We start from the raw sequence: 24778 nt of genomic DNA on the forward strand, positions 1-24778 counted from the left end.
CAGACAGACAGACAGACAGACAGAATATATATATATGCTAAATATTGAAGAATAACAACTCTAAATACAGTTGGGTAGATTCACTTTTAATACAATTTGTATTTTATAAGATCACCATATGTTTTGTATATAATAACCTGATAGGCAAAGTAACTACATCTCTGAATAGGATATGTGCAGAGCAGTAGCCCACAAAGTACATGATGTTCCCCTCACAAAAAGTGTAATAAAGTTATATAATAAAACAGCACAAAATGAAAAGAAAAGGTACAAACACCTCAAAACTGTACTCAAGAATATTATTCACATTAAATGTAAAGTAAAGTACTTAAAAAGTGTTAAAGCCACGACCTTTCTCTGATGTGGGATCCTTTTTCTTCTCCTTTTTTCAAGAATATATATATATATGTAGATAACAAATACACACAAAACATTGACACCAGGGTTACACAGGAACATATAACGAGTACAAATAAGAATATAAAAAATAAAGAAAAAAAGAATGAAATATTGAGAAAATTGTAATAAAACAAACAAGGAAAGCTTTCAAGTAAAAATATTTATCAAAAATACATTTGGTTTTGATTGCCTTCTTATTTTGTTATATTTTGAATAACAATAGTGCCATATTAGTGTAATAAAATAAAATATGTCAATATATCAACATTTGGAGTCAGTCCATTTCTTCTTGGGCATGTGAAATTGGAGTTTTATAAAATAATTTCAATAATAATAATATATTTTTTATCATATCCGTGACGTTTAAAGCTTATACATTTCCTCATCCTGAATATGTATCTTCCGTCCCGTTTTTCCTTCAAGAAAATACTCTGATGTGGGATCCTCTGACGAACATGCACCGGACTCGTGATGAGCCTAAATAAAAGAGCCGGCTGACAGCTGGGCGCAGGGCGGGGCTTAAGAAGGGTGTATCCAATAAAGAATTCTGTTCCGCTCCTCAGCACGAACAAGTTCTACACGCGGCTGTACGCGCTCATTCAATCGTAGACGGTTCTGGATTTGGAGTTATTTCACATATTGTCGTAATTGGCTTGTTCACGTTGTCACTTTATTTCATTTATTTTTTTGCGCAAGTGGTCTTTCCGAAGGGGGTCGACTTCAAATCCGTTTATTTATCCGTTGTCCCGCGCGCGCTATAGTAAAGACTCCATCTGTGCGCCAGGCTAATTAGCTTACTGGCTAGCAGTCACTTGTTCTTCGCAAGTCTGACAACGGCAACGTGTGGTAAGTTTTTATAAATCAGACTTTCTATCAGAATATATCATGTACAGTGTTGCTGGTGTTTTTTTTACTGAACTCCAAAAATAAGGTTATCGTTGTTAAATGTAGGGGCAAAGCTAATGCTAACACCAGCTGGTCAGATAGACCATTGTGTATTCATAGCTAACCGAGGAGTTTTATAGTATAAGCGCAGGGGGAGAAAAAGCTTGTTTTAGGATAGAACATGGTGGCTGCTTTTGAGGTAAAGTCAACATTGATGTCTCGAACCGAGGTTAAAGGGATACAGGCAATAAAAACTCTTCAATTATGTTAAGCGTAAAGAAAAAGGCTCGACACACGCATATCATAAATGTCGTTGCTTTGAGTCACATCCGGTTGCATCCCCTCTTAAAAAAATACCCCACATTAGACATGATTAAAACTGTTACACAGTATTCATTATAATACACATAACTGCCCTTTTACATTAGTTAAATATATACGAGCTGCTTTTATCTCGTGAAGCGGTATGAACAGATCAATATAGCGGCCGTGTTCAGTTCTGTTCAATGAATGGATGATGACACGTGCACACGTACAAACGACTATTATGTCCGCTGTTAAATAAGGAACTCCGTACTTCGTAATGACGTCCACTGTCAGCAGTGCTACAAAGAAAACGTAATAGATCGTTATACAGGTGGTGAATTGGGATACAAGTGAGGACGTTGGCGTAGTATAAGCTCCGGTTTCTTCCTGCGACATTTACCAAAAATGGCTTCCCATTAGGTTTCCAGCAAAGGCATCTAATAGAGACCATCCTGCCGATCTAAGCCTATACACAAGTTTGTGTTCCACGTTTCTGACATGTTTTAAATTATCTAGCTTTACAGATGCTGTTATACCCGTTTGAAACCACCCCTGAACTCCACTCTGTCCCTCAGTTGTTAGTATTGTTTTGTATGCTTTTTCATGACCCTCCACATGAAGGTCGAATGAAAAACAGATTTTAAATCAGACGTTTTTTTGTCTTTTGTCTTTTCAGGATGTACCTGAGCTCATCTGCAGTTCAAGTTGCACAATGGCAGTTTTAATCTGTGTGATATCTCAGCACAAAAGGAACAAGAACAGATCTAGTTTAATTACAGGATAGCAATACGCCGACACTACACCTCTGTTTACCTTTTAATTGTGTTCTGGTCAGCGCCAGTTAAACACATTACAAATGTGCACTGCTAAATCTCAGTAACCCTGTTTAAAACAGGCAAGCCTAAATAAGATATTTATTTACCATTTACCTCTTTAAAAAAAAAACTTGCTACTGTTTATAAGTAGCATTCTATAAATAGCTTTGACAGGCATTACTTCCCTTTAAAGATTGTGAAGCAATTTCTATATAATATAAAATCATGGTTTCGACAACTGCCACTGCAATGATACTGGCCAGCACAGTTGGGCTAGCGACCCAGTCTACTTATCTAACAGAATACACATGGCTGCTGGTTGTTGGCTTCATCATTGCCTTCGTCTTAGCCTTTTCTGTGGGTGCCAATGATGTTGCCAACTCATTTGGCACAGCTGTAGGCTCAGGAGTAGTCACCTTGCGACAGGCATGCATTCTGGCCACTGTGTTTGAGACTGTAGGGTCTGTGCTCCTTGGGGCCAAAGTGAGTGAAACAATCCGCAATGGTATCATCGACGTGAACATGTACAACGGCACCGAGCACGTGTTGATGGCTGGATCCATCAGCGCCATGTTTGGTGAGTAACTGCAGCATATCTTGTGTGTAGCTAAACCTACGGTCATTGAACCCTGTAATAGATCTTTGTGGAACAGAAGGCAGTGCGCCATCTGGTTATCACAACTGGAATAGGCAGATGTCAAACCCACACCTGGAAATGTGGATCAAACTAATTGCGCTTTGTTTGCTAAATGTTGGAATCAAGTGGTCAAAAAATAATTTGTGAAACGGCTTACTGCAAATGTTTCGAATGTTTTACCTCTTTAACCAATTTCTATTGTGTTTTGCCATAGCCATCTATTGCATTTATGTTTTTCTTTTAACAGATTTTTAAAGCTGATTAGGGGTTAGTTTGTCAGCCTAATATGATGATTGCGTTTTTTATCTTTAGGTTCTGCTGTGTGGCAGCTGGCTGCATCCTTCCTTAAGCTCCCCATCTCTGGAACACACTGCATTGTTGGTGCTACTATCGGCTACTCGCTTGTTGCCAGAGGCCAGCAGGGAGTCAAATGGCTTGAACTTCTACGTATCGGTAAGTGAAACACTATTATAAGCTGACTTAATTTCCCCAGTGTTTATTTGATATACATCATATGCTATATTGATGTTATGGCATGCTGTGACTAGTAATTGCAATTTTTATAACGTGTCAGCCAATGTTTTGTGCCAGCGTACAATACATGGGTCATTAAAGAATTAGAAATGTTGGAATGCTTCCACATTCAAAGAGTCACCACTTGCACAATATGTAATGTAGTAATTTTGCTGCCTGGGTTTTATATATAGGACATTTGATAAGCTCTCAATGCTTGTCAGCAAACGAGTCAACTGTACTCAAAGCTTTACTGGAATATACAGTAGCAGCTTTCGCAAGCTGTTTCTCGCATTTGTTGCATTAGATGGTAGATTGCATGGCTATGTTCCACTATGGGAAGCCCAAACCTGATGAAAACCACAAAACTGAATCGGTTTCCCAACAGGAAATGCCTTTAAAGTGTAAGAAGAAGAAGACATACTTTTATTATCATTCACTGCTTCATCTCCACCCGCCTGGATTATTGCAATGCCATCCTCACAGGTCTCCCCTCAAAAACCCTGGACAGACTGCAATATGTACAGAACTCTGCTGCTAGGGTCTTAACTGGCATTAAGCCCTGGCAGCACACCACCCCCACCCTCATGCAGCTCCACTGGTTACCTGTCAAATTCCGCATCAAATTCAAAATCCTATTACTCACCTACAAGTCCCTCCACGCCCTTGCCCCCCGTTACCTCTCCGACCTCCTACACCCCTACACCCCCCTGCGGTCCCTCAGGTCCTCTGTCAAGGACCAGCTGGCAGTACCCCGCACCCGACTTAAGACTTTTGGGGACAGGGCCTTTTGTGTGTCTGCCCCTACCATGTGGAACCAACTCCCCCCACACATCCGCTGTGCCCCCTCAGTTGATTCATTTAAAAAGCACCTCAAGGCACACCTTTTCTCTGAGGCCTATGGACTTTAACCCCCTCACAACCCCACCTGGCGCCCTGCGCACTTGCACCCTCACTCACTCTCACACACGCACTCACACACACACACACACACACACACACACACACACTCTTTGTAAAGCGACCTTGAGAGTCATGAAAGGCGCTATATAAAATTAATTTATTATTATTATTATTATTATTAATCCCTTACAGGGAAATTGCTTTCTCTACTCTGTTGTGTTGACACACATTAAACACACAGAGGATATACATGCACAAACACAGAGGAAATGCATGCACACACAACCACATGCAGAGCAGAGAGGCAGCCAGGTACCCGGCGCCAAGGGAGCAGATAGAGGTTAGGTGCCTTGCTCAAGGGCACCTCGGCAGTGGCCTAGGAGGAGAACTGGCACCTCTCCAGCTACCAGTTAGGTGCCTTGCTCAAGGGCACCTCGGCAGTGGCCTAGGAGGAGAACTGGCACCTCTCCAGCTACCAGTTCACTCCATATTTTCTTTTGGTCCAATCGGGACGTGAACCGGCGACCCTTCGGTCCCAAGACCAAGTCCCTACTGACTGAGCCACTGCCGCCCCTACTAGCTAGTAAGCATGTATTTTTTGTCAGATATTGCTTTCACCTAATTTGAATTCTTATCATTTTTGCATTGCAGTTGCTTCCTGGTTCCTGAGTCCTCTTTTGTCCGGAATAATGTCAGCCATTGTTTTCTACTTTGTGCGAATGTTCATCCTACACAAGGTAAGCTGACTTTTTTTTCAAGTGGTAGATAGTATGTGTTTCTGTGAGTTAGATGAGAACCTTCCTGAGAGATTGTTCTTGGTCAGTGTCAACTCTCCCCTGCCAAAAGTAAATAGAGGAAATGTTTGTTGCATGGTGAGAATCAAGCTACTGTTCTAGCAGTTCCTTATTTACATCATTACAGGGAGAATCGTATTACTGTAACCTGACAGCAAAGTCTGGCAATTCTGTTAATGTGAGAGGAATCTGTTTTTCTGAATTGGTGCTTTGTTTTGTTCCTGTAGAAAGACCCTGTGCCTAACGGATTGAGGGCCCTGCCTGTGTTTTACGCCATTACTATGGGAATCAACATTTTCTCCATCATGTACACTGGAGCTCCGAGTGAGTATCATTGTTTCAGTCATTTTGCTCTGCATGCCTGCCCACAGCCACAGCCTAAAATAAGCTGCTCCCTCAGACAGCTGGATGCCCACACCTATTCCAGACTGAATCAGACTGTTTACCCTTTTCACAGAAGCTGTGTTTATTTTAACATGTTTTTTGGGGCTTTTCTTGCTTGTGGTTCTATACGGGTCATAGCTGGAATGAAGTTTTTAGAGCGGAGCACAACAGGGAGATGGAAATAAGATTTCACTTTACTGTTGACGTCACTGTCTGCCCTTCGTGAAGGAGGAACAGAGAAGTAAAGAGGGTGTTGTAAATGGCTGTTGTTGTCCAATGCCAGTTTTATTACTGCTCACAACTTGTATGGTATTGCATTAAATGTTGGCATATCGTTTTCCAGAATCTCGTCATTAAACGAGCAACTTTCGCTCCTTGTGTTTTCTTCTCTCTACAGGGCCTAAAAGTTCAAGATGTTAGCTGGCCTGGGCCATTAAATGGCGGCTACAGGCCAGAGTTTGACCAGAAATGGTGCGCTGATGTGTGCATGCACATCAGCGGCACGCTCACAGAAAGGAGATGCGGTTCCCACATAGCCCATAACCCCGCATAGCCAGGCACATTCTGTACAGTTGTGTGAAGTCCCTCACACCTCAATGCACTGTACATGAGGACCTGTACCTGGGTACCTCACATGGAAAAGGTGCGAGACTGCATTTCAGACACCTTAGCTAGCTCAATGCATCCTATTTAATTGTCACCAATCACACAGATCTCATTGTTAAAGCCTCAAGACTACAGTGGAGCCGGTCTAACATTAACCATCAATTCCTGCATGATAAATAATAAGACTAAGCATGAGTTACAGCTAATTCAGTATCCATCCATTTAATTATATATATTGTTTTAACTGTCTTGTGTTTATCATTTAACCCAGACTTTAGTTACGTTTTTTGGCCCAGTCCCGGATAGTGTACTTCACTGGCTCACATGCCAACCACAGCTCAATATTGCTGATGTATGCACTCTAATGCAGCAGTGACATCTTCCAACTGAGTACAGTATGTCTGCTTCCCTGATCTAGATCTTATCACACTGGTGAGATTGGACACCAGAAATCCCACAGCACATTCCTATACTCAATATATACACCAGTGCCAGAGACCTCAAGTCAGCATGTGCATGCAATTTAGGCCAGCAAAGAATTTGTGGGTCAGCTGTTGGTCTGTTGAACAAACAGGTGACTTGGGCTTTTAACACCATCACTTAATTGCTGTCATTCATTTTACAATGAAAATATATCTCACAAACAAATGTATGACAGGTCCTTCTAAGCAAATGTTCCACGTGCTTATCACCTGGGTAAAGAAAAAAGTGTCTTTCTAAGTCTGTATCAGTATCTGAATCATTTTCATTTACTTAGTACCTGGGAGAGCTACTCAAAATAGAAGAACAAGTAACAACAAGGAAGGAGTATACAGTACATTTTGACCCCCCCCCCCCACACACACACACACACACAAGCCTCAATGTGTTAAGCTGGATACACATTTTCTGCCTGGGTCACCCTCTGAAAAACAAACTCCTGGCAGCGTTGGTCACTCTGGGGATGCAAACAATGAGCAACATGAGATGATACACACCTGTTTGAATGGAGAATTACTTTCACATGATCCATTGTCCTCAAACTAAATCTTAGTCTTCAGAGGCATAGTCGTTGATGGATACTTATTGTGAAACTGGGATTACAGCCCTCCAATGCTAAAACTTAATCCAGCTGTAACTTTATCCTAATACTGTTGCTAAATTCTACTCGGGGCTCCAGACAAAAGTAAGAAAATATGACAATAGTTTACTTGCCCAGTGAGTCATAAACTGCCCTTAACTCTTTGTAATTTTGGTTGGCTGCTTGATTCACATATGGTAGTGGAAAAAACAACAAAACATGTTGTGCAATGTAGGCCATGGGATACAGAGGTTTATGGGAGGGGTTTGGACGCAGCCGTGGTTAAAGCCAATTTCCTGTCCTGTCTCATTCATCCCACTGCATGGCTGTGGTATAGACTCATTCCTTTGTGTGGGAGGGTTTATCACAAGGCTAGACCTAGCCTTTAAATCCGCCCTTTTATATTTATTGTTAGAACAAACAAGTCACTGTGACAAAGAGTGTTCATCTGGATTGTGTTGGGCCCCTTTGTCAAGTGGAGGGTTTTTTTTTGAGGGGGGTCAGTTTTACTAAGTTGTGACAAATCCCACCTGTTCCTGGTTATCCTACTACATGTGAGCTCAGTGAAAGATGGGAGCTGCTGTTCCGCTTTTTTCCTCTCCAGTCCTGACAGGAGTGAGCTTCCATTGCGTAACTGAATAAACATCAGTAAGGGGCTCTGCAGTCTCGTGCTGCACCGTGAACTCAAAGGACACAGAGACACTTATCACTTAGCCGTGGCCCTTGTCTACTCCTGTTTATCTTAAACTCCAGTCCTGAGAATGTGTTTTTGTTTTCCCTATATGCATGGCCAAGGTCACCTCACTGGTTGTGGTAGTGTCGTTGGAATTTTCTACACATCTTCGTTTTTGTTCTCTCACAGCGGCACTGCTTACTTGCATCTTCTCTCTGACAAAGATGAATGCTTCCCTGGGGAAATTTAAACAGACGCTTTTTGCCAGCATGTGCTGCGTTATACCCAGCTCTTCTGCACCAGCTCTGCTGCAGTCTTGGCAAGAGTGTGTCATTATTGCTACAGCAAACTCAGAGGTCCAGTAAAGGACTCCCCCTTTCTTTTTGTCCTTTAGTAATGTCGCCTTTTAAGGAAATTATTTTCCATGTGCCTTGTTGGTGGGGCATTTTGGGGTCATGGTGACATTTGTGTCTTTCACCTTTTTTAGTCTTGCATAACTGTTCAAACCCGTGGGGTACACATGCTTTCCATATTTAACTAGGACGTGGCACAATGACGCAATGCAGTCATGCTTGTGAAGACTAAAGGTTGACGCGCCTGGTCAGCTGTTATTGAGTTATTCTAGATGACTGTAATTCTAATATATTGGTGCATCCTTGTTTTTAAATAAGAATATGTTCTTGCTAACATAACTTCATGCTACTTACTAAAAATACCACAAGCATATTTTTATAAAATTGCTCTGTTTGCTGTTTCAGCCAATTTGTGTGTTGTCCTAGAAAGGCAGCACCCGCTGCCCTGTTTTTTAAAACTGCCTTTCTCTATTCTCCTTTTTGTGTCTGTCCGATTCTGTCCGTGGCACCTGGTGATCCTTCAGTGTTGGGATTTGACAAGATCCCTTGGTGGGGCACCCTGCTCATCTCCTTGGGCTTCGCTTTGCTGACTGCCCTTGTGGTCTGGTTTATTGTCTGCCCTCGCCTCAAGAAGAAGATTGAACGTAAGTCACATTTATGTTTTGGTACCTGATGATTCAGTTTTTAAATCCTTGTCGTCATTTTCTGCTGACCACTAAATATGTTTTTTCTAACCATCGTTGGACAAGCAAGGGATATAACATTGCACTTGAAACCTCAAACCATTTACACTGCGTTCTCATATTCATCATCAGGAACGTCGCTCTTATCAAAATCAGGAGAAAATATTATCATTCGCTTTTGTTCCATAATCTGGGATTAAAGAAAAAAACCCTAGAAGCCTGCACACACCCAGTGTGTGGTTTCAGTGTTGAAGGGTAACGCCATGTTAACCTTCATGAATGTATGCAGTCCCCTCTGTTGGAAACAATACAGAGCTTTTTCATACAAGTCTTTAATCAATGTTACTGCATTAACAATCTACGGGCAAATGAAAGAATAACGGTTTGTTTTTAAAACAAAACAACTTTGTGTTTTTCAGAAGTGTATATCCAAAATAAATAATAATAATTTCTTTAGGGTTTTCTACTGAAGTATTAGATTGTCAGACTGAGCTCAAAATATTTGTCATGGAAAAATGCCTGTCTGATGTCCCTTTCAGTATCAGATAAATGTCAGACTCATCCAACTAAACAAGATCTAAGTTATCCTCCCCCCCGGCAGCCCAGCAGCCTAATCTGTTCATAGTGATCCACTAATGGCCTTTAGCGCCTTGACTAAAATAAGCCTAAGGTTAACATGGCCTTTGCAGTGCATGTGGGTGGAAGTCAGAGGGTAACGGAGTTCTTCACGTCCAGCTTTGACCGGTTTGGACAGAAAACTTTGAGAAATATCTCATAAAAATATTGTCTCTAGTATCTGTTTCACTTTAAAACAACTCATAATTGTTATGTGAGCCACCGGCTGTGTTGACTCTTAGCGTGTTTCATAAGATGAGCGGCCAGCGGCTGTGTAAATATGTGCCTTGTAATGTCATAATCATTCATCTGATCCTGTGAGCACAGGTTAGGTTGCATTTAAAGGTCTTGTTAGTTATGCAACATGTGCTGTGCTAGTATATCTAGTTTACACTGAATATTTTTGGGCGTGACCCAAGCAACGTCTCACCATTACTCATCCCCTACTAGGAGATATCAAGTCTTCCAGCCCCTCTGAGAGCCCCCTGATGGAGAAGAGGGAGCCGAAGGAGGCTACATGTCCCATCCTGAAACAGACTGCCACGGACGCGACTCCACCTGTCGATCAGAGTGCATCTGCTCAGCCCCAGGCCGCCTCTGAGGAGCGCAGGGTGGCGTTTGACATTGGAGACTCTGATGACAATGACAATAATAAGGAACGCAGGGTGGCATTTGACATTGGAGACTCTGATGACAATGACAATGATGGTAAGTGTGCCAAGACGCATCCCTGTTTAACACGTGAATGGCATGAACTTAATGGAACTGACAAAGTTGTATTATGTAAAGGGATGGGGAAAACCCTGCTGTGCATTCTGGCATCATGTTTGCAAATTAATGTAAACAAACATGCATTTAAAGTTACGGCAATAAAGACTAACAAAAGTTTTCTCCCCCTTTCTGCAGACAAACCGGTTCAGTGTAACGGTCAGGTCAACAACCAGCAAACCCAGCACATCAATGGCTCTGCGAATTCAGCCAATCGGGTTCAGTTCAACAACAGGCCAGCACAGATCCCTAGTAATGGGTACAGCCAGTACCACACGGTGCACAAGGACTCGGGCCTCTACAAGGACTTGCTGCACAAGCTCCACCTGGCCAAGGTCGGTGACTGCATGGGCGAGGGGGGTGACCGACCCATCCGCCGTAACAACAGCTACACCTCCTACACCATGGCCATCATCGGCATGCACGGAGACTTCAAGCACCGAGAGGGCGAATACCGTGCCTACGAGGATGGCGACAAGGTCACAGGATCCGGAGGTCAGGAGAAGAAGCGCGTGCGAATGGACAGTTACACCAGCTACTGCAACGCTGTGGCAGAGCACACCACTCCTGAAGCTCTGGGAGAGGGTGACTTGACACTGGAAATGGCGACGGAGGACGCAGGTAGCAGCCAAAGCTCTCTGGAAGACGATGGGCTCGAGGCGGACAAGCCAGAAGTCTCCACTCTGTTCCAGTTCCTCCAGATTCTCACCGCCTGCTTCGGATCCTTTGCTCATGGAGGAAACGACGTCAGGTATGCAGATTCCTTCATGAAGGTCACTAGTTATCAGTCGTGTAGCTAAAAGATGACACTTACTTGTTAATCTCAAAAGTAAAAAATGATGTCCGCCTGTTCAACCGTTACATACTTCCCTCTGCAGTAATGCCATTGGACCGCTGGTAGCGCTGTGGCTGGTATACACGAGCAGCAGTGTGTATTCAAAACAACCCACACCCATCTGGCTGCTGCTGTACGGAGGCGTGGGCATCTGCGCCGGACTCTGGGTGTGGGGCCGCAGAGTGATCCAGACCATGGGCAAGGACCTTACACCCATCACCCCCTCAAGGTATTCAGAGCTGTTTTTTCCTTGAGTCATTCTACCACATCCTCCTCAGACATTACTATAATTTGGCTCTCACACACCCAGACATGGGAGAGATTTAAGTGTTGCTGTTTTTATTCCCCTGCAGTGGTTTCAGCATCGAACTGGCCTCAGCCCTGACTGTGGTGGTAGCTTCCAACATTGGCCTGCCTGTTTCCACCACCCACTGCAAGGTAAGCTGCTCAGACACTGGTCTGGGAACTAGACCGAGACACGGGACACACACACACACACACAGACACACACACACACACACACACACACACAACAAACAGGACACAACAAACAGGACACACACCAAACAGGACACACCAAACAGGAACCCAGTCTGAGAAGGTCTGCACGTGGAGCAACTTTCTCATTACTTTGTAGTTCAAAATGTAGGTTTGCACACTAGAGATGGGACAAAATGGGGTTTTATTTTTATCTTCAGGATGAAACAAAGCTGTCTTGATGTCTATCATGGCTGAGAAGTGACAAATGGAACCTGCTTTAAAATAATCATTAAAATCTTTTGATTAAGCAGCACCTTTTTTAAATTTATTTTTAATGACCTTGTTTAAGATGGTTTAAAAGGGATGTTTGCAAAGTATTTGTTTGCTCCAGTATTTTTAGTGCCATTTTTAGTTTGAAGCAGATTTTAAATAGGTCAATGTTGTGAACTACAATCATCGGGCCAGGATGATTTGGAAGATGATAGGATTTATCTGACCCCGCTGTGTTTCTAGGTGGGCTCTGTGGTTGCAGTAGGATGGCTGCGCTCGAGGAAGGCAGTAGACTGGCGACTGTTCAGGAACATCTTCATGGCGTGGTTTGTGACTGTGCCCATCTCTGGTCTGATCAGCGCCGCCATCATGGCCATCTTCATCTACGGCATCCTCTGAGGATTCAGCTGCACCCCAAGCAGGGGAGGAGAAAGAAACCGCTCCAGCGCGCACCGAGAGGAGTCAAGTTGGAAGGCCAAAATATATCGCTTACCTCAAGCCAACAACTTTGGATGAAAGAAGGAAAACAAATGTTTGAAATGACTTGTGATATGGGCCTATGGTTCGTGGCTGCATCATTTTCAAACTAGAGTTTGCTTAGTTCCATTTGGGCCACTTTACTTCCAGCGGGAAGATTACAATTATTTGGTCTGACTTGCTTTTGCATATCTCATCAATCTCTAACGAGTTAATCTAAAAGCTTCAACTTTTTTTGTGTTTCTAATACTCATTCTTCCATTTATTTTTTTCTACTTTGCAATTATGTATATACAACTATTCTATTTTTAATTTTATCTTACACGTTTAGAAAGAAATGAACAATTGAAATGCAGTAAAAGCCTTTTGCTGATGTAGCTCTCCATTCATAACACAAGCTGAAAGTGACGTAGACGCAGAAGTGTTTTACGTGAATACATATTCATTTGTGTGTATGTGTGCGTTTCCCCATTTCAAGTAATTGTTACTATTAATGAATTGATGTTTTGCACCTGGCTTTCTTGTATCCCCTAAACTGTGGGACCTTAGCTTCTCTCCCTCTCATGTTATTGAACAAAATTGACTTTAAACTGTAAAGTTTACTCGGAGAGGCTAGTGACAGTGTTTTCCATATTTAGAAATGTGATGACATTCACACCTGCAGTGTTTAATGGCACTTATCTGAATAATCAACACACTGGATGACCACCTGCAGGATATGCCGCTGGCACGGAACGACACAGCCCTAATCATTAGTCATAATGGGTTATTATCAATCCAGTTTATCTGAACCTATTGAGGCTCGATATTCATCAGCGCACAACAGCCTGAATAACGTTTACTTGACTTTGAGAAGTAAAACAGCTGAGTGGTAACAAAATATACTCTCAAAGACCTTAAGTCTCCTGTTGAAACTTGATTGCATCATCTTTAGGCGTCCTACAGCGTAGTTTATTTTCAGTTCACATTGTAACTGCCTCTTCCCAGTATGTTGGTTCCTCTGTGGAATTTGCACCTGCCTAGTTATTTGGGTTATTCTAGCTTTTTATCCTGGCCTTTGAATGTGAATAAGGTTGTAAAAGAGGAACCCTGAAACTGGATGTGATCTGACTGAGTGGTTTGATGTTGAGCTGATCTGGTCTCTTGTATGAGGTCAGACATGCGTTGCATGCCATCAGTATGTGGTCATTTGGCTGCAGTACTAAATGCATATCAGATCAATAGATGCTGTAGTTGCCTTAATTGTGTTGATTTTCCCTTTAGGTACCAAAGAAAAGTTTAGTTTTTTTAATGCACATGAACATACACTAGTCTACACTTGTGGATGACAAAAAAACAAATAAAAATGGGAAAATAATTCTGTTGAATTTGTATTTTTTTTGTACTAATTTTGAACAAAATATTTGTATTCTCTCTCCCTCTCTCAAAACGAAAAAGGTATTGAGTAAAGTTCCCAAAAGGCAGTTCTGAAATGCTGACCAGAAGTATTTAGTCACAATGAAAAGAGAGGACAGAAGTTGTACAGTTGTGGAATAGTTCCCTTTTTTATTGGCAGTAGGCTCAGTGCGGCTCGGGCACCGGGTGACAAGTGGGCGTCTGGATCCACGTGCTGCTGCGCATTCTCACTCCAGTACATCTGTGACGCAGGGAAACAGGATTCCTTTACGCTAGCTTTACATTGCAAACACCACAACTCAGTAGTTTTCCAGGGCTCCCAGAGCAATTACATGAACCACCTCTAGGTTTTTCTCTTGTGACTCACATTTCCCGCAGGTACACATGAATGATGAGTGCATTAGTGTGTAATTATACTGCTGTACAGCACAAAGCAAGGCTTATTCTATCCAGAAAAAGGTTATGGTGCTACATCAAGCTATTCTCTCTTCAAACCAAGGCATGAAGGTTTGTCTTTGCGCAATTATCGGAAAGATGAAATTTAACACAGCATCAAGGATCATGGATAAGAATTTCAAAACTATCTTTTTAGGACAGGGACAATGCATCCTTGTCATAAAAATAGAGTAAAAATCAAGCACAATAAATACCGGGGGACATCTCAGAGTGCCCTGGATTCTTGTCCTAGATTTACTCGCATACAAGGAGGACTCTGTTCAAATAAACAATCCCAGCATCTTATTTTTGAGGCCTTTCCACGGTGACTGGGATATGTAGAACATACATTGAGTGTTTTTATACATTAAACTGGAACACACAAGTAGTTTTTACAAGCTGTGCAGTACTTTTGTAATTGCCCTAAAGGCATTTAACTGTTAACTAGTCCTGAGCATTTAAAGGTCTGTAAACACTGTTTAAATCTAGCTGAGACCGGCTCTGACTGGCTCTGTTTACACATTGTGTTCATTGCACAACCCACAATTTAACTTTCATTGTGTTGCTTAAACAGTTGAACAAATCTTGCCTCAGCCGGTACCATGAGTCGGCCTCAAGGAAAGTTAGGCACATTCTATAATACCAGTTAACTGATAAGGATACATTTCAGCATACTGATGTCAGTGTATCATTTACACGTTTCCACCTTTTCCACCATTTTACTTCTTACCCAAACTGCTCTCAGTCTCTGGCACTGCCTCATGGTGCTCTGTGAAGACATTAAAATGTACTTTGAGCGAAAAATAGTGGGATAGTAAAATGCTTTTAGTACCATTTGGCCAAGCTCTCACAAAATATGGCATTGTTAAACCGATTCTAGGATATGTAGGGTGTTTTTCTCTGATTGATTTGGTCATGTTTAGTATTCGTTTGATTGGGATAGGTATAGTTAACATGGGGTAGAAAGTTGGAGTATTTATGTATCATTTTAAGTTTGATTAAATATAAAAAAGGTGTGTTGGCACTTTCAACTTCAAATGATTTGTTGAGAATTTGCTGTATATGTTTGCTTGGTATTCTTGTTTTGTTTTTTTAGTTATATATAATTTGTCCGTACATTCTGAATGTACTGTATATTTTAAATACGTTTAACTATAACATTTCAATATCCAAAATTAAACATGAATCACTATGAAAAAAACACAGTAGACGATTACACACAGTGTGTATTGTAGTGATTGTTTGACTGAAAACAGCTGGTTGTATTATTTTAGATTACGTACCCCGCCTCTGTCTCCCTGTCAAAAGTAACAAAGACACAATCTGTCATTGACAAAAGCTATAATTAGAGTTTGAATGTGTTACTGAAATGTACAAAGAAAAAAAAACCTAAAGTCTGAATCTCACCATCTGCTTCCTCAGAGGACTCAGACTGGGACTCTGTGTGGAGAGGAATCAGTCACAGGGTTGTGATATTTGACATGTAAGTGGTTATTTAGTGCCTGCAGAGCTTCTCCAAACTGTCCTTTATCACCATCTACAGGCTGAGACAAACAGTAAAACCTCTCTCACCTTCATGAGCTGCTACTTCAGAGTTCCCACTTCCCTCTGCTGGCGGAGGATTTCACAGTTACATAATGTTGCATTTAAGTTACATAAAGGTCTTATAAATAAAAGGGGTTGTTTTTTTTACACACTTTTTTTGGCGTTCACAGCTCCAACCGGCTCCTCCACTGTTGGAAACATTTATAATAGTGTGAAAAAATGATCCATATGTGTTCAGATTTGATCATTCATTCAACATCCAAGTTTAACTTACCAGTCTCAACTGTAACAGCCTCTGTGTGTGGAAAATATTGAAATTCATTATACAAACCAGCTTCTGCTGTTTTTATTAAATGAGTAGTACTTCCTCTTACCAAGGTAGCGGGCTTCCTCATTCTGTTCTTCCGTAACTGGAGAGGATATGGTAAAGATAATAACAGTTTTACAAACAACATAATGGATGAAAGGTGTATTTGCTTATGAAGTCGCCTCATTTTGGGCCCTGGTCATTGCCCTGGACTTTGGTCAAACGTACCATTCATCTGAGCAGCCTCCTGCTTTTGAGCGGCCTCAAACTCCATCTGATCTGAGGAGACAGAGTGATAAAATGATAAGGCCATCAGCGAATAAAGCCTATGGGCAGTTTGTGTAACTAATAATTAAATGTAGTGCTATGGTTCAAACATCAATAACATTAAAAGTGTGTGTTAGGCCCCTCTTGGAATCCATTTGTGCCCCAAAACTATATTAAGTAAGATGATTCTTAAAATAAAATAACAAAAGAAAAACTACATTTTTTCAAAAGTCAGAATTTTAGAAACATTTGGCGCAAATTGCCTTTATGTGTATATCTTAAATATCAACTTGTAATGGGTTTACAGATTCAAAATAATTCATTGTGCTCCTTTTCTTGTCATCAAAGCTCAAAGGACTAATGTTTGTTTGCTTTATATATAAAATACCGAGAAGCCTAAAAACTCCATAATGTATATGAAAACTTCTTTCTGCATTCAAATGGTTCTAGCGGTTCTGAAAGTTACTTCAGATGTGTGCTTATACACGCCCTGGGAACACCAGGGAAGGTTGTTTAATAAACATACTTGAAAGTATAGTGCATGAAACACATTAAACATTAGTTTCACAGTCAGCTGGTTCTCAATTGGACCACTGTACCTATGTTCAGCAGTTCACTCAGCCCATCTGGATGAAAAAACAACACATTTGGATCAGCTTTGAGTCATGCGAGTAAATATGATCACCACAACCTGTTTTTTATTGACAACAATATCCTTACCATTGTGAGCAACTACTTCCTCTTTCTCTGCAGATTCCAGAGATGCTGAGAGAGCTAGGAATCATCACACGTTTTTCAATCAGGCTTCAAATAAATACAAAACTGAACATCTGTTATAAATAAGTCCTTCACATTAGCAGGAAAACATATTCTTCTTACCAGAGTGAAACGCAGACACAGCGAGGAAAGCACACAGTGGCACTAGAAATCTCATCTTGGCTGTTGTTCAGGGTAGTGGAAGATTTTGGGTTGCCGTCACTTCACAGCCTCTTATATCTTCAGTCACATCACATGTTTTCCATGGACATGCCGCTCTGGTACCATTGTCCCTCCCTACCTGAGAGCACAGCTGGGCGGCACATCACCACACAGACACATCCTTATTCAGGCTGTCAATGCCCGCCTTTGTTGGCTCTTCTGTCACGCGGGCCTTTATTTGGGGTGTCACTGTGTCTGCAAAAGAGAAAAAAAGAGAGTCCTCACATTTGAGCTGAAAACAATGTTCATTTCCTTTTGGTAATGAAAATGGTGATTTCACCGCACATCCTTAGCTTATGGATGATGTAATTCAGTTAGACAATTCCCCAATTAATGGTGCAGATCAAACAGAGGATGCAAAGAGCTGCAGCCGTGACATGCTTTTTACTTGTTTCCTTAATTCCCTTATCTGTCATTAAATAACTGCAGAACATTTTCCTCATAAAAAAGGAATTAGAAAAATCTGGATTTTAGATCAGGGAGAAATTCAAACGGTGAAAGTGAAAAGAGAGGAAAAAAATGTAGATATAGAAATAATCAATATAACAAAAACACAAAAAGTACAAAGCATTTGTCTGATCCCTTTATTGTGATTGTAAGCACTTGACAAACTGTTAAGTCCAGAAGGTTTTACTATTATTTAAAATGACAATACATCTAAAAGTTTAAAATTGTAAACAAAAACCTTTTTTTATTTGTGCAGAACAAGTCAGTTCAAATACTCCGAACTGTCAGAGTTGTATTGGCATTTAAAAGAGAATTAAGGGTAAACTTGAAACTGAATTTATGTCATTGTTAAAGTATGTCTTGACATTTACTCACAAGCAGAATTTGTTTTTCTTCAAAAATCTAGAAAAATACAATTAAAAAACATTTAGCAAATTACAGTTGTCTTCCCAAAAGGGGCTAAAGAGCATTAAAGCAGTTCAGGTATGAACAGTGACACCAGATAAACCAGTAAACAGATCTTCTTCCATATGTTATAACAAAACAGAAATGCATTGTACTTTTTCCAATAGGTCCTGGTGGTAAGACTTTTGATGGCAATTTGAACTTCGTTATAAAGACACATTATTTCTAAAATTATAGGGCGACTCGTTTTTTAATAACAACATACTCTAATATCTTTAAGGCACAGCTATACTAGTCGAACGTATGCACCCTGTCAGAGTGATTAAAGTGTCCAATTATAATCTTGTTAAAAATATCAGTACGATTAAAGAAAAGAAAAAAACACGGAAGACAGTGCACTTGTCTAACAACATCAACAGTGTTCTGCTAAGGAGGTAGAGGACTCAGAAATCATCAGAAGAGACTCAAATCCATCAATAAAAGGACATCTTGGTTTATGTGTCACCTACAAGCTGGTTTGCTAGATGTTAGCTGTACCGTGTTTCTAACAACAGCAGTGCATATAAAAAAAGACTACATCTAAAAATCATTTGAAGACACACAGGTAGACAGAGGAACAATTGAGGGCATGTTTCTACCCTGGAGTGCAGCGTGGTTCAGTGATTAAAACACTCAGTACAAGGAAAGTACAAGGAAAGCAGAGGAAAGGCAACAAAACAAAAAGATCAGACAGGTTTGAAACAAATCCCGTTTGCAAACCACGATTTCAGATCCTTTAAAACTCTCATTGTTGTTGTCCTAAAAATGATTGACAAAAAGCTACAACAATAAGATCAAGGTTGTATTAAACCCATATGGTCCTTAACAGTAAAAGCTGAGACACTACAGGCAAAATCTGTTTTTTAAGTTAATTTTGAGGGTTGAGGCTATTTACTCCCATAACATGTCTTCTTTCATGCTAGTGAGAAGAAAACATTCAAAATACAAATGTAGGCGTTTATTTTATTAAACTTTGTCTTTTTGCATCGGTAGATTTCTCTTGAATTCACAAAAGTTAACATTATATAACGAGAAATGGCTTCTTTTATTTTAAATGGCAGTATTTTCTGATGTATTGAGTGATACAGAGATGACCAAAATGCCCAGAGTAAAAACTCTTAACATGTCCTTGGCTTTTTCCATTATTCAGATGTTTGTTTTTGCAAATGTAGGCAAATAAGCACACCATCTGAAAATATAATACACCATTTGCATATTTCTTTAGAAGGTTTGTAATACAGTGTAAGTCTGATGGTGATGTATTTATAAAACCTTTTTACCCTGTCCACCTGCAGTGTCTCCTTAAAGGGATCCTAGGGCCCCACATACCTGAATAGAGAGGGGATTTTATAGTGCAGCATGCGCATCAATGAGGCTCTGTGTGGGTTTATACTGTGCTTGAATGATGGTTTTGTGTTGCTTTTAGATTAGAGTTCCCCTCTGAGTCGAGTGTGCAGGTCTTCCTGGTCGATCTTGCCCTCCTGTTGGTGCCAGCGGTGGTGTGCCAGCAGGGCCAAGTTCCTGGCAGAGATGGCACTCATCTCCATGGCACTGGCTGCCCACTCCACAGCATTGAGGTAGTAGAGCCGGTTATGCAGGATGAAGGGAGGTGTCTTACGTTGTGGCGGGCGGTAAAAAGGATAAGCCAGCCACTTGGTCTCTGACGATGAGTCCCATGTGATGAACATGTCCTGCAGCTGCTCCTGGGACAGTGAATGTGGAGAGAACACCTTCCAGACGTTGGCCTCGCTGGCAGGGGGCCGCTTGTACCCCTCAGGGATGTGCACAGGGTCAATAGAGCTCAGGCTGTTGATGATTGACCCCTTTGAGTCCATGGTGAGGACGTCAGAGACAGTGAAGTCTGAAGCCTTCTGCGTGGTCCCGAGGAAAGACACGTTCAACATGCCGTGGATCAGAGTGGAGACCGTCTGGTGGTAACGACCGGGGTAGTGAGACGGGAGTGGAGGGGAGAAGCCTGAGAAGGTGATGTCTGATTTTCCCTGGTGAAGCGGTGTTGCTATTACCACGATGTCATACAGAGAGTGTGCTGAGCCTGATTCTCCAACATAATTTACCTCGTAGAAATTAGTTGTAGTGCCTAAACATAGGAAACAAAGGTTAAAATAAAATACTAAAGATAATAAAAGTCAGCAAATCATCAGTAAGACAAAATGAATGAAAGGATACCTGACTTGGATGGTCGAACTTTGATTGAAATGGAGGTCACTTTGGCAGGGATGAGCTCACTTTTGCTGACGTACAGCAGTCCAGAGCACACTTTCTTATTGCCTCCATCCACCGCCCACAGGCCTGAATCTGCACCTGCTAATGACACCGCCCCTGGGAGACAAAACATACAGTACATGATATTTCTATACAGAGTATATCGTTTACCAATACACATACTGTATACCATACATCTTCCTCTGATCGTCATTAAACTAAAGCCCTTAATTAATTCAATGTTATTGTGTTTGCCTGAAATACGGAGAGCGTTATTTCTGGAGTAGGAAGATGGTTAACATAAACAAATGTGAGCAACAACAGCTTTTCGAACAAAAGAACTTGAGTTATGTGAACCAAATCAAACGATTGTAATAAAAGACATACCCACAAAGCCATTGAGGCGGACACTTTGGCCATAGTTGACACGAGTGATGGGTGAGACGATTTCATTGATAAAGACCTGCGAAAACCCTTCAGCCATCATCGTTTCCTCCAGAGTTTGATTCAGCAGGGTAAGAAAACTATCTCCGCCCATGGCATGAAGGAGCTTATCCACACTGGAGAATGAGTAACCGTACTGCTGATACTGGTAGATCCTGTAAAAAAGAAAATCAATCACATCATCACCTGCCTTGATAATCCTGGATCTCATGCTGAAAAGAATGCGATTTAATAATGTTTACTCCTCACCTCATAAATTTGTCCAAAACACTCTCCACCCACATATGCATTCGGAGAAAGTTGAACCCGTATCGCCAGAGCATGCGCAAGATATTTACTATATACCAGTCACTCTCTTCAAAAGTGAGCTCCTTTCCATCAAAGATTGCCATCTTAGAGGGGACATCTTGCCTCGGAGGAATACCTGCAACAAATTTAAATGAGGGTACAATTCTGTAAACTAAAATAAAGTTTCAGTAGTTTGGTGGTGAGTCTTGTTAACTATGTTACCTAATTTTTCAATGAAGTGTTTCATGTGTAGGTTCAGAGGATGGACCACTGCTCCTCCCGTCTCATACTCCTGATCTCCAAACTTCACTGTTGCAAGTCGTCCGCCAACAGCGTCAGGTTCAAACACATCGATCTTCACTCCGGTTCCAAACTCCTGCCTCAGGTAAAAGGCTGCAGCTGTGCCACCAATGCCCCCTCCAACCACGGCTGTAAAAGGGGAAATGACAACGCTGTAATTCATTGCTCAGCTCTAATCACTTATTTAAATCCAAAATATGTTCACTTCACTATTTCATTATCCTTGTTTATGCCCACTTAATTAGTAAAACTGAAGGTCCATATGCATGTTGAGTGTGTATTTTATTTGACACATGCAGCTTCTATTATATGAGATACTTAATATAGACACAGCTTACATACAATATTGTCTTAAAATGCCATGTTTAAAAATCTGCACTACAGCAGCAACTAGTATTCTAGATATATATTAATATATATACTTAAAATAAATAAAAAGACAAATGTTTTATATAGACTGATATATTTGACCAAGCACTACAGGATGTCCAGGACAACTAGTCAGCAATTAAAGCATTGATGGTATTTTTTGCAAATCTCCATGTGAGCTACATACATACAGTGGGGCAAAAAAGTATTTAGTCAGCCACCAATTGTGCAAGTTCTCCCATTTAAAAAGATGAGAGAGGCCTGTAATTTTTATCATAGGTATACTTCAACTATGAGAGACAAAATGAGAAAAAAACATCCAGGAAATCACATTGTAGGATTTTTAATGAATTAATTGGTAAATTCCTCAGTAAAATAAGTATTTGGTCACCTACAAACAAGCAAGATTTCTGGCTCTCACAGACCTGTAACTTCTTCTTTAAGAGGCTCCTCTGTCCTCCACTCGTTACCTGTATTAATGGCACCTTTTTGAAGTCGTTATCAGTATAAGACACCTGTCCACAACCTCAAACAGTCATACTCCAAACTCCACTATGGCCAAGACCAAAGAGCTGTCAAAGGAGACCAGAGACAAAATTGTAGACCTGCACCAGGCTGGGAAAACTGAATCTGCAATAGGTAAGCAGCTTGGTGTGAAGAAATCAACTGTGGGAGCAATTATTAGAAAATGGAAGACATACAAGACCACTGCTAATCTCCCTCCATCTGGGGCTCCACGCAAGATCTCACCCCGTGGGGTCAAAATGATCACAAGAACGGTGAGCAAAAATCCCAGAACCACACGGGGGGACCTAGTGAATGACCTGCAGAGAGCTGGGACCAAAGTAAAAGAGGCTACCATCAGTAACACACTACGCCGCCAGGGACTTAAATCCTGCAGTTCCAGACGTGTCCCCCTGCTTAAGCCAGTACATGTCCCGGCCCGTCTGAAGTTTGCTAGAGGGCATTTGGATGATCCAGAAGAGGATTGGGAGAATGTCATATGGTCAGATGAAACCAAAATAGAACTATTTGGTAAAAACTCAACTCGTCGTGTTTGGAGGAGAAAGAATGCAGAGTTGCATCCAAAGAACACCATACCTACTGTGAAGCATGGGGGTGGAAACATCATGCTTTGGGGCTGTTTTTCTGCAAAGGAACCAGGACGACTGATCCGTGTAAAGGAAAGAATGAATGGGGCCATGTATCGTGAGATTTTGAGTGAAAACCTCCTTCCATCAGCAAGGGCACTGAAGATGAAGCGTGGCTGGGTCTTTCAGCATGACAATGATCCCAAACACACCGCCAGGGAAACGAAGGAGTGGCTCCGTAAGAAGCATTTCAAGGTCCTGGAGTGGCCTAGCCAGTCTCCAGATCTCAACCCCATAGAAAATCTTGGAGGGAGTTGAAAGTCTGTGTTGCCCAGCGACAGCCCCAAAACATCACTGCTTTAGAGGAGATCTGCATGGAGGAATGGGCCAAAATACCAGCAACAGTGTGTGAAAACCTTGTGAAGACTTACAGAAAACGTTTGACTTCTGTCTTTGCCAACAAAAGGTATATAACAAAGTATTGAGATGAACTTTTGTTATTGACCAAATACTTATTTTCCACAATAATTGAAAATAAATTCTTTAAAAATCCTACAATGTGATTTTCTGGATTTTTTTTCTCATTCTGTCTCTCATAGTTGAGGTATACCTATGATGAAAATTACAGGCCTCATCTTTTTAAATGGGAGAACTTGCACAATTGGTGGCTGACTAAATACTCTTTTGCCCCACTGTACATGCATACATACATACATACATACATACATACATACATACATACATACATACATACATACATACATACATACATACATACATACATTCTACTGTGTCAATGATTGTGCGATCAGATAGCAACTTAATCTGCCAATATCATGATCTTTAGGTAAATGGTTATTTTCTAATATGTCGAGGCTTACCTATCTTTTGTGGTTGGATCTGCACCTCCGGGGCTGAGGCTAGAGTTCTTCTCCCAGTTTGCCAAAGCCCCAGAAAGAGCAGGGCTCTCAGTGACAGTGTTTGTGGATTCATTGTGGTTGTCTATTTCCATACAGCACTTCTGAGCATCTGTACAAGAGGAATTAAGGTGAGGTATGATCAGTTCCTGTTGCTAATAACTTGAACGCAACACTCTCTAGTCTCAGTCTGGTCAAAGGTCACTGTTGTTCAAAGTCACGCAAAGAATAACAAAGACAGGAAATATAAAAATCGATTATTATGCAGTGCAGATTACGGTGCATGTTTTATATTTTTAAATAAAAAGAGTTGATGGCTTGCACTCACTATGTCAGAGGTCGATAACGTTACAGAAGAGTTTGCAGATAGTCCAGAAGTTGCCTTTAGAGAGTTGTTTCAATGTGACACTTTAAGATAAATTCAGCGCTTGGTTGTTTCAATGTGACACTTTAAGATAAAGTCAGCGCTTGGTAAAACTTCCCTACTGAAAACCGAGCTGTTACAAAAGCTACTATGAGACACAAACTGTCAAAAAACGAACTAAACTAGTTTAACGGTTGAATCATGTCGGGGCGCCTGGACCGTTCCCAATGTTGAGGCACACTTCCGGGTAAGTTAACAGTAGAGTTTCACAATAAAAGCCATAAAAATCGAGTTGTAAAATTAGAGTATGCAGTTTATATCGCAATGGTCTGCAAATAACATATTATTTAAGGCCTATCGTTTACTGATCACACTATAAATTTTCAAAAAATAAAACCCGAGTATAAACAATAATAGGCACTTGAATCCATTTCAAAAAATAAATAAAATACAAATTGTACAACCTACTGGAACGTTAAAAATTAAGTCTGACTTCACTGACCACACA

The 24778-nt window shown here is 41.1% G+C and overlaps 2 protein-coding genes across 2 annotated transcripts; one reads left to right on the plus strand and one right to left on the minus strand.

The window, feature by feature from the left end:
* The first annotated feature begins 947 nt into the window (after window positions 1-947).
* On the plus strand, window positions 948-13813 carry slc20a1b (solute carrier family 20 member 1b). The gene is made up of 11 exons (XM_063889732.1): window positions 948-1245; window positions 2267-2982; window positions 3355-3495; window positions 5110-5195; window positions 5480-5576; window positions 8853-8972; window positions 10077-10334; window positions 10533-11145; window positions 11273-11458; window positions 11583-11667; window positions 12223-13813. The coding sequence occupies exons 2-11, from the start codon at window positions 2631-2633 to the stop codon at window positions 12376-12378; spliced, it is 2094 nt and encodes a 697-aa protein (XP_063745802.1). The 5' UTR covers window positions 948-1245; window positions 2267-2630; the 3' UTR covers window positions 12379-13813.
* Window positions 13814-17953: 4140 nt separating this feature from the next.
* Window positions 17954-24770, minus strand: pcyox1 (prenylcysteine oxidase 1). Its single transcript, XM_063889186.1, has 7 exons — window positions 24235-24770; window positions 23871-24018; window positions 21452-21658; window positions 21191-21365; window positions 20885-21096; window positions 20462-20614; window positions 17954-20372 (listed from the first exon to the last, which is right to left on the minus strand). The coding sequence occupies exons 2-7, from the start codon at window positions 23980-23982 to the stop codon at window positions 19702-19704; spliced, it is 1530 nt and encodes a 509-aa protein (XP_063745256.1). The 5' UTR covers window positions 23983-24018; window positions 24235-24770; the 3' UTR covers window positions 17954-19701.
* Between the last annotated feature and the right edge of the window lie 8 nt (window positions 24771-24778).

Source organism: Eleginops maclovinus, chromosome 8 (assembly GCF_036324505.1).
Source record: "Eleginops maclovinus isolate JMC-PN-2008 ecotype Puerto Natales chromosome 8, JC_Emac_rtc_rv5, whole genome shotgun sequence".
In the NCBI taxonomy this organism is placed as follows: Eukaryota; Metazoa; Chordata; class Actinopteri; order Perciformes; family Eleginopidae; genus Eleginops; species Eleginops maclovinus.

Bases quoted from the DNA above. Each gene is read 5' to 3' on its own strand.
- pcyox1 (XM_063889186.1), bottom strand. From the start codon at position 23,982: ATGAATCCACAAACACTGTCACTGAGAGCCCTGCTCTTTCTGGGGCTT. The intron at 21,659-23,870 runs GTAAGCCTCGAC...CCCCTTTTACAG, and splicing joins GATCCAACCACAAAAGATAG to CCGTGGTTGGAGGGGGCATT. The intron at 20,615-20,884 runs GTATGTCTTTTA...TTTGTCTCCCAG, and splicing joins CCGCCTCAATGGCTTTGTGG to GGGCGGTGTCATTAGCAGGT.
- slc20a1b (XM_063889732.1), top strand. From the start codon at position 2,631: ATGGTTTCGACAACTGCCACTGCAATGATACTGGCCAGCACAGTTGGG. The intron at 3,496-5,109 runs GTAAGTGAAACA...TTTGCATTGCAG, and splicing joins GCTTGAACTTCTACGTATCG to TTGCTTCCTGGTTCCTGAGT. The intron at 5,196-5,479 runs GTAAGCTGACTT...TTGTTCCTGTAG, and splicing joins GAATGTTCATCCTACACAAG to AAAGACCCTGTGCCTAACGG.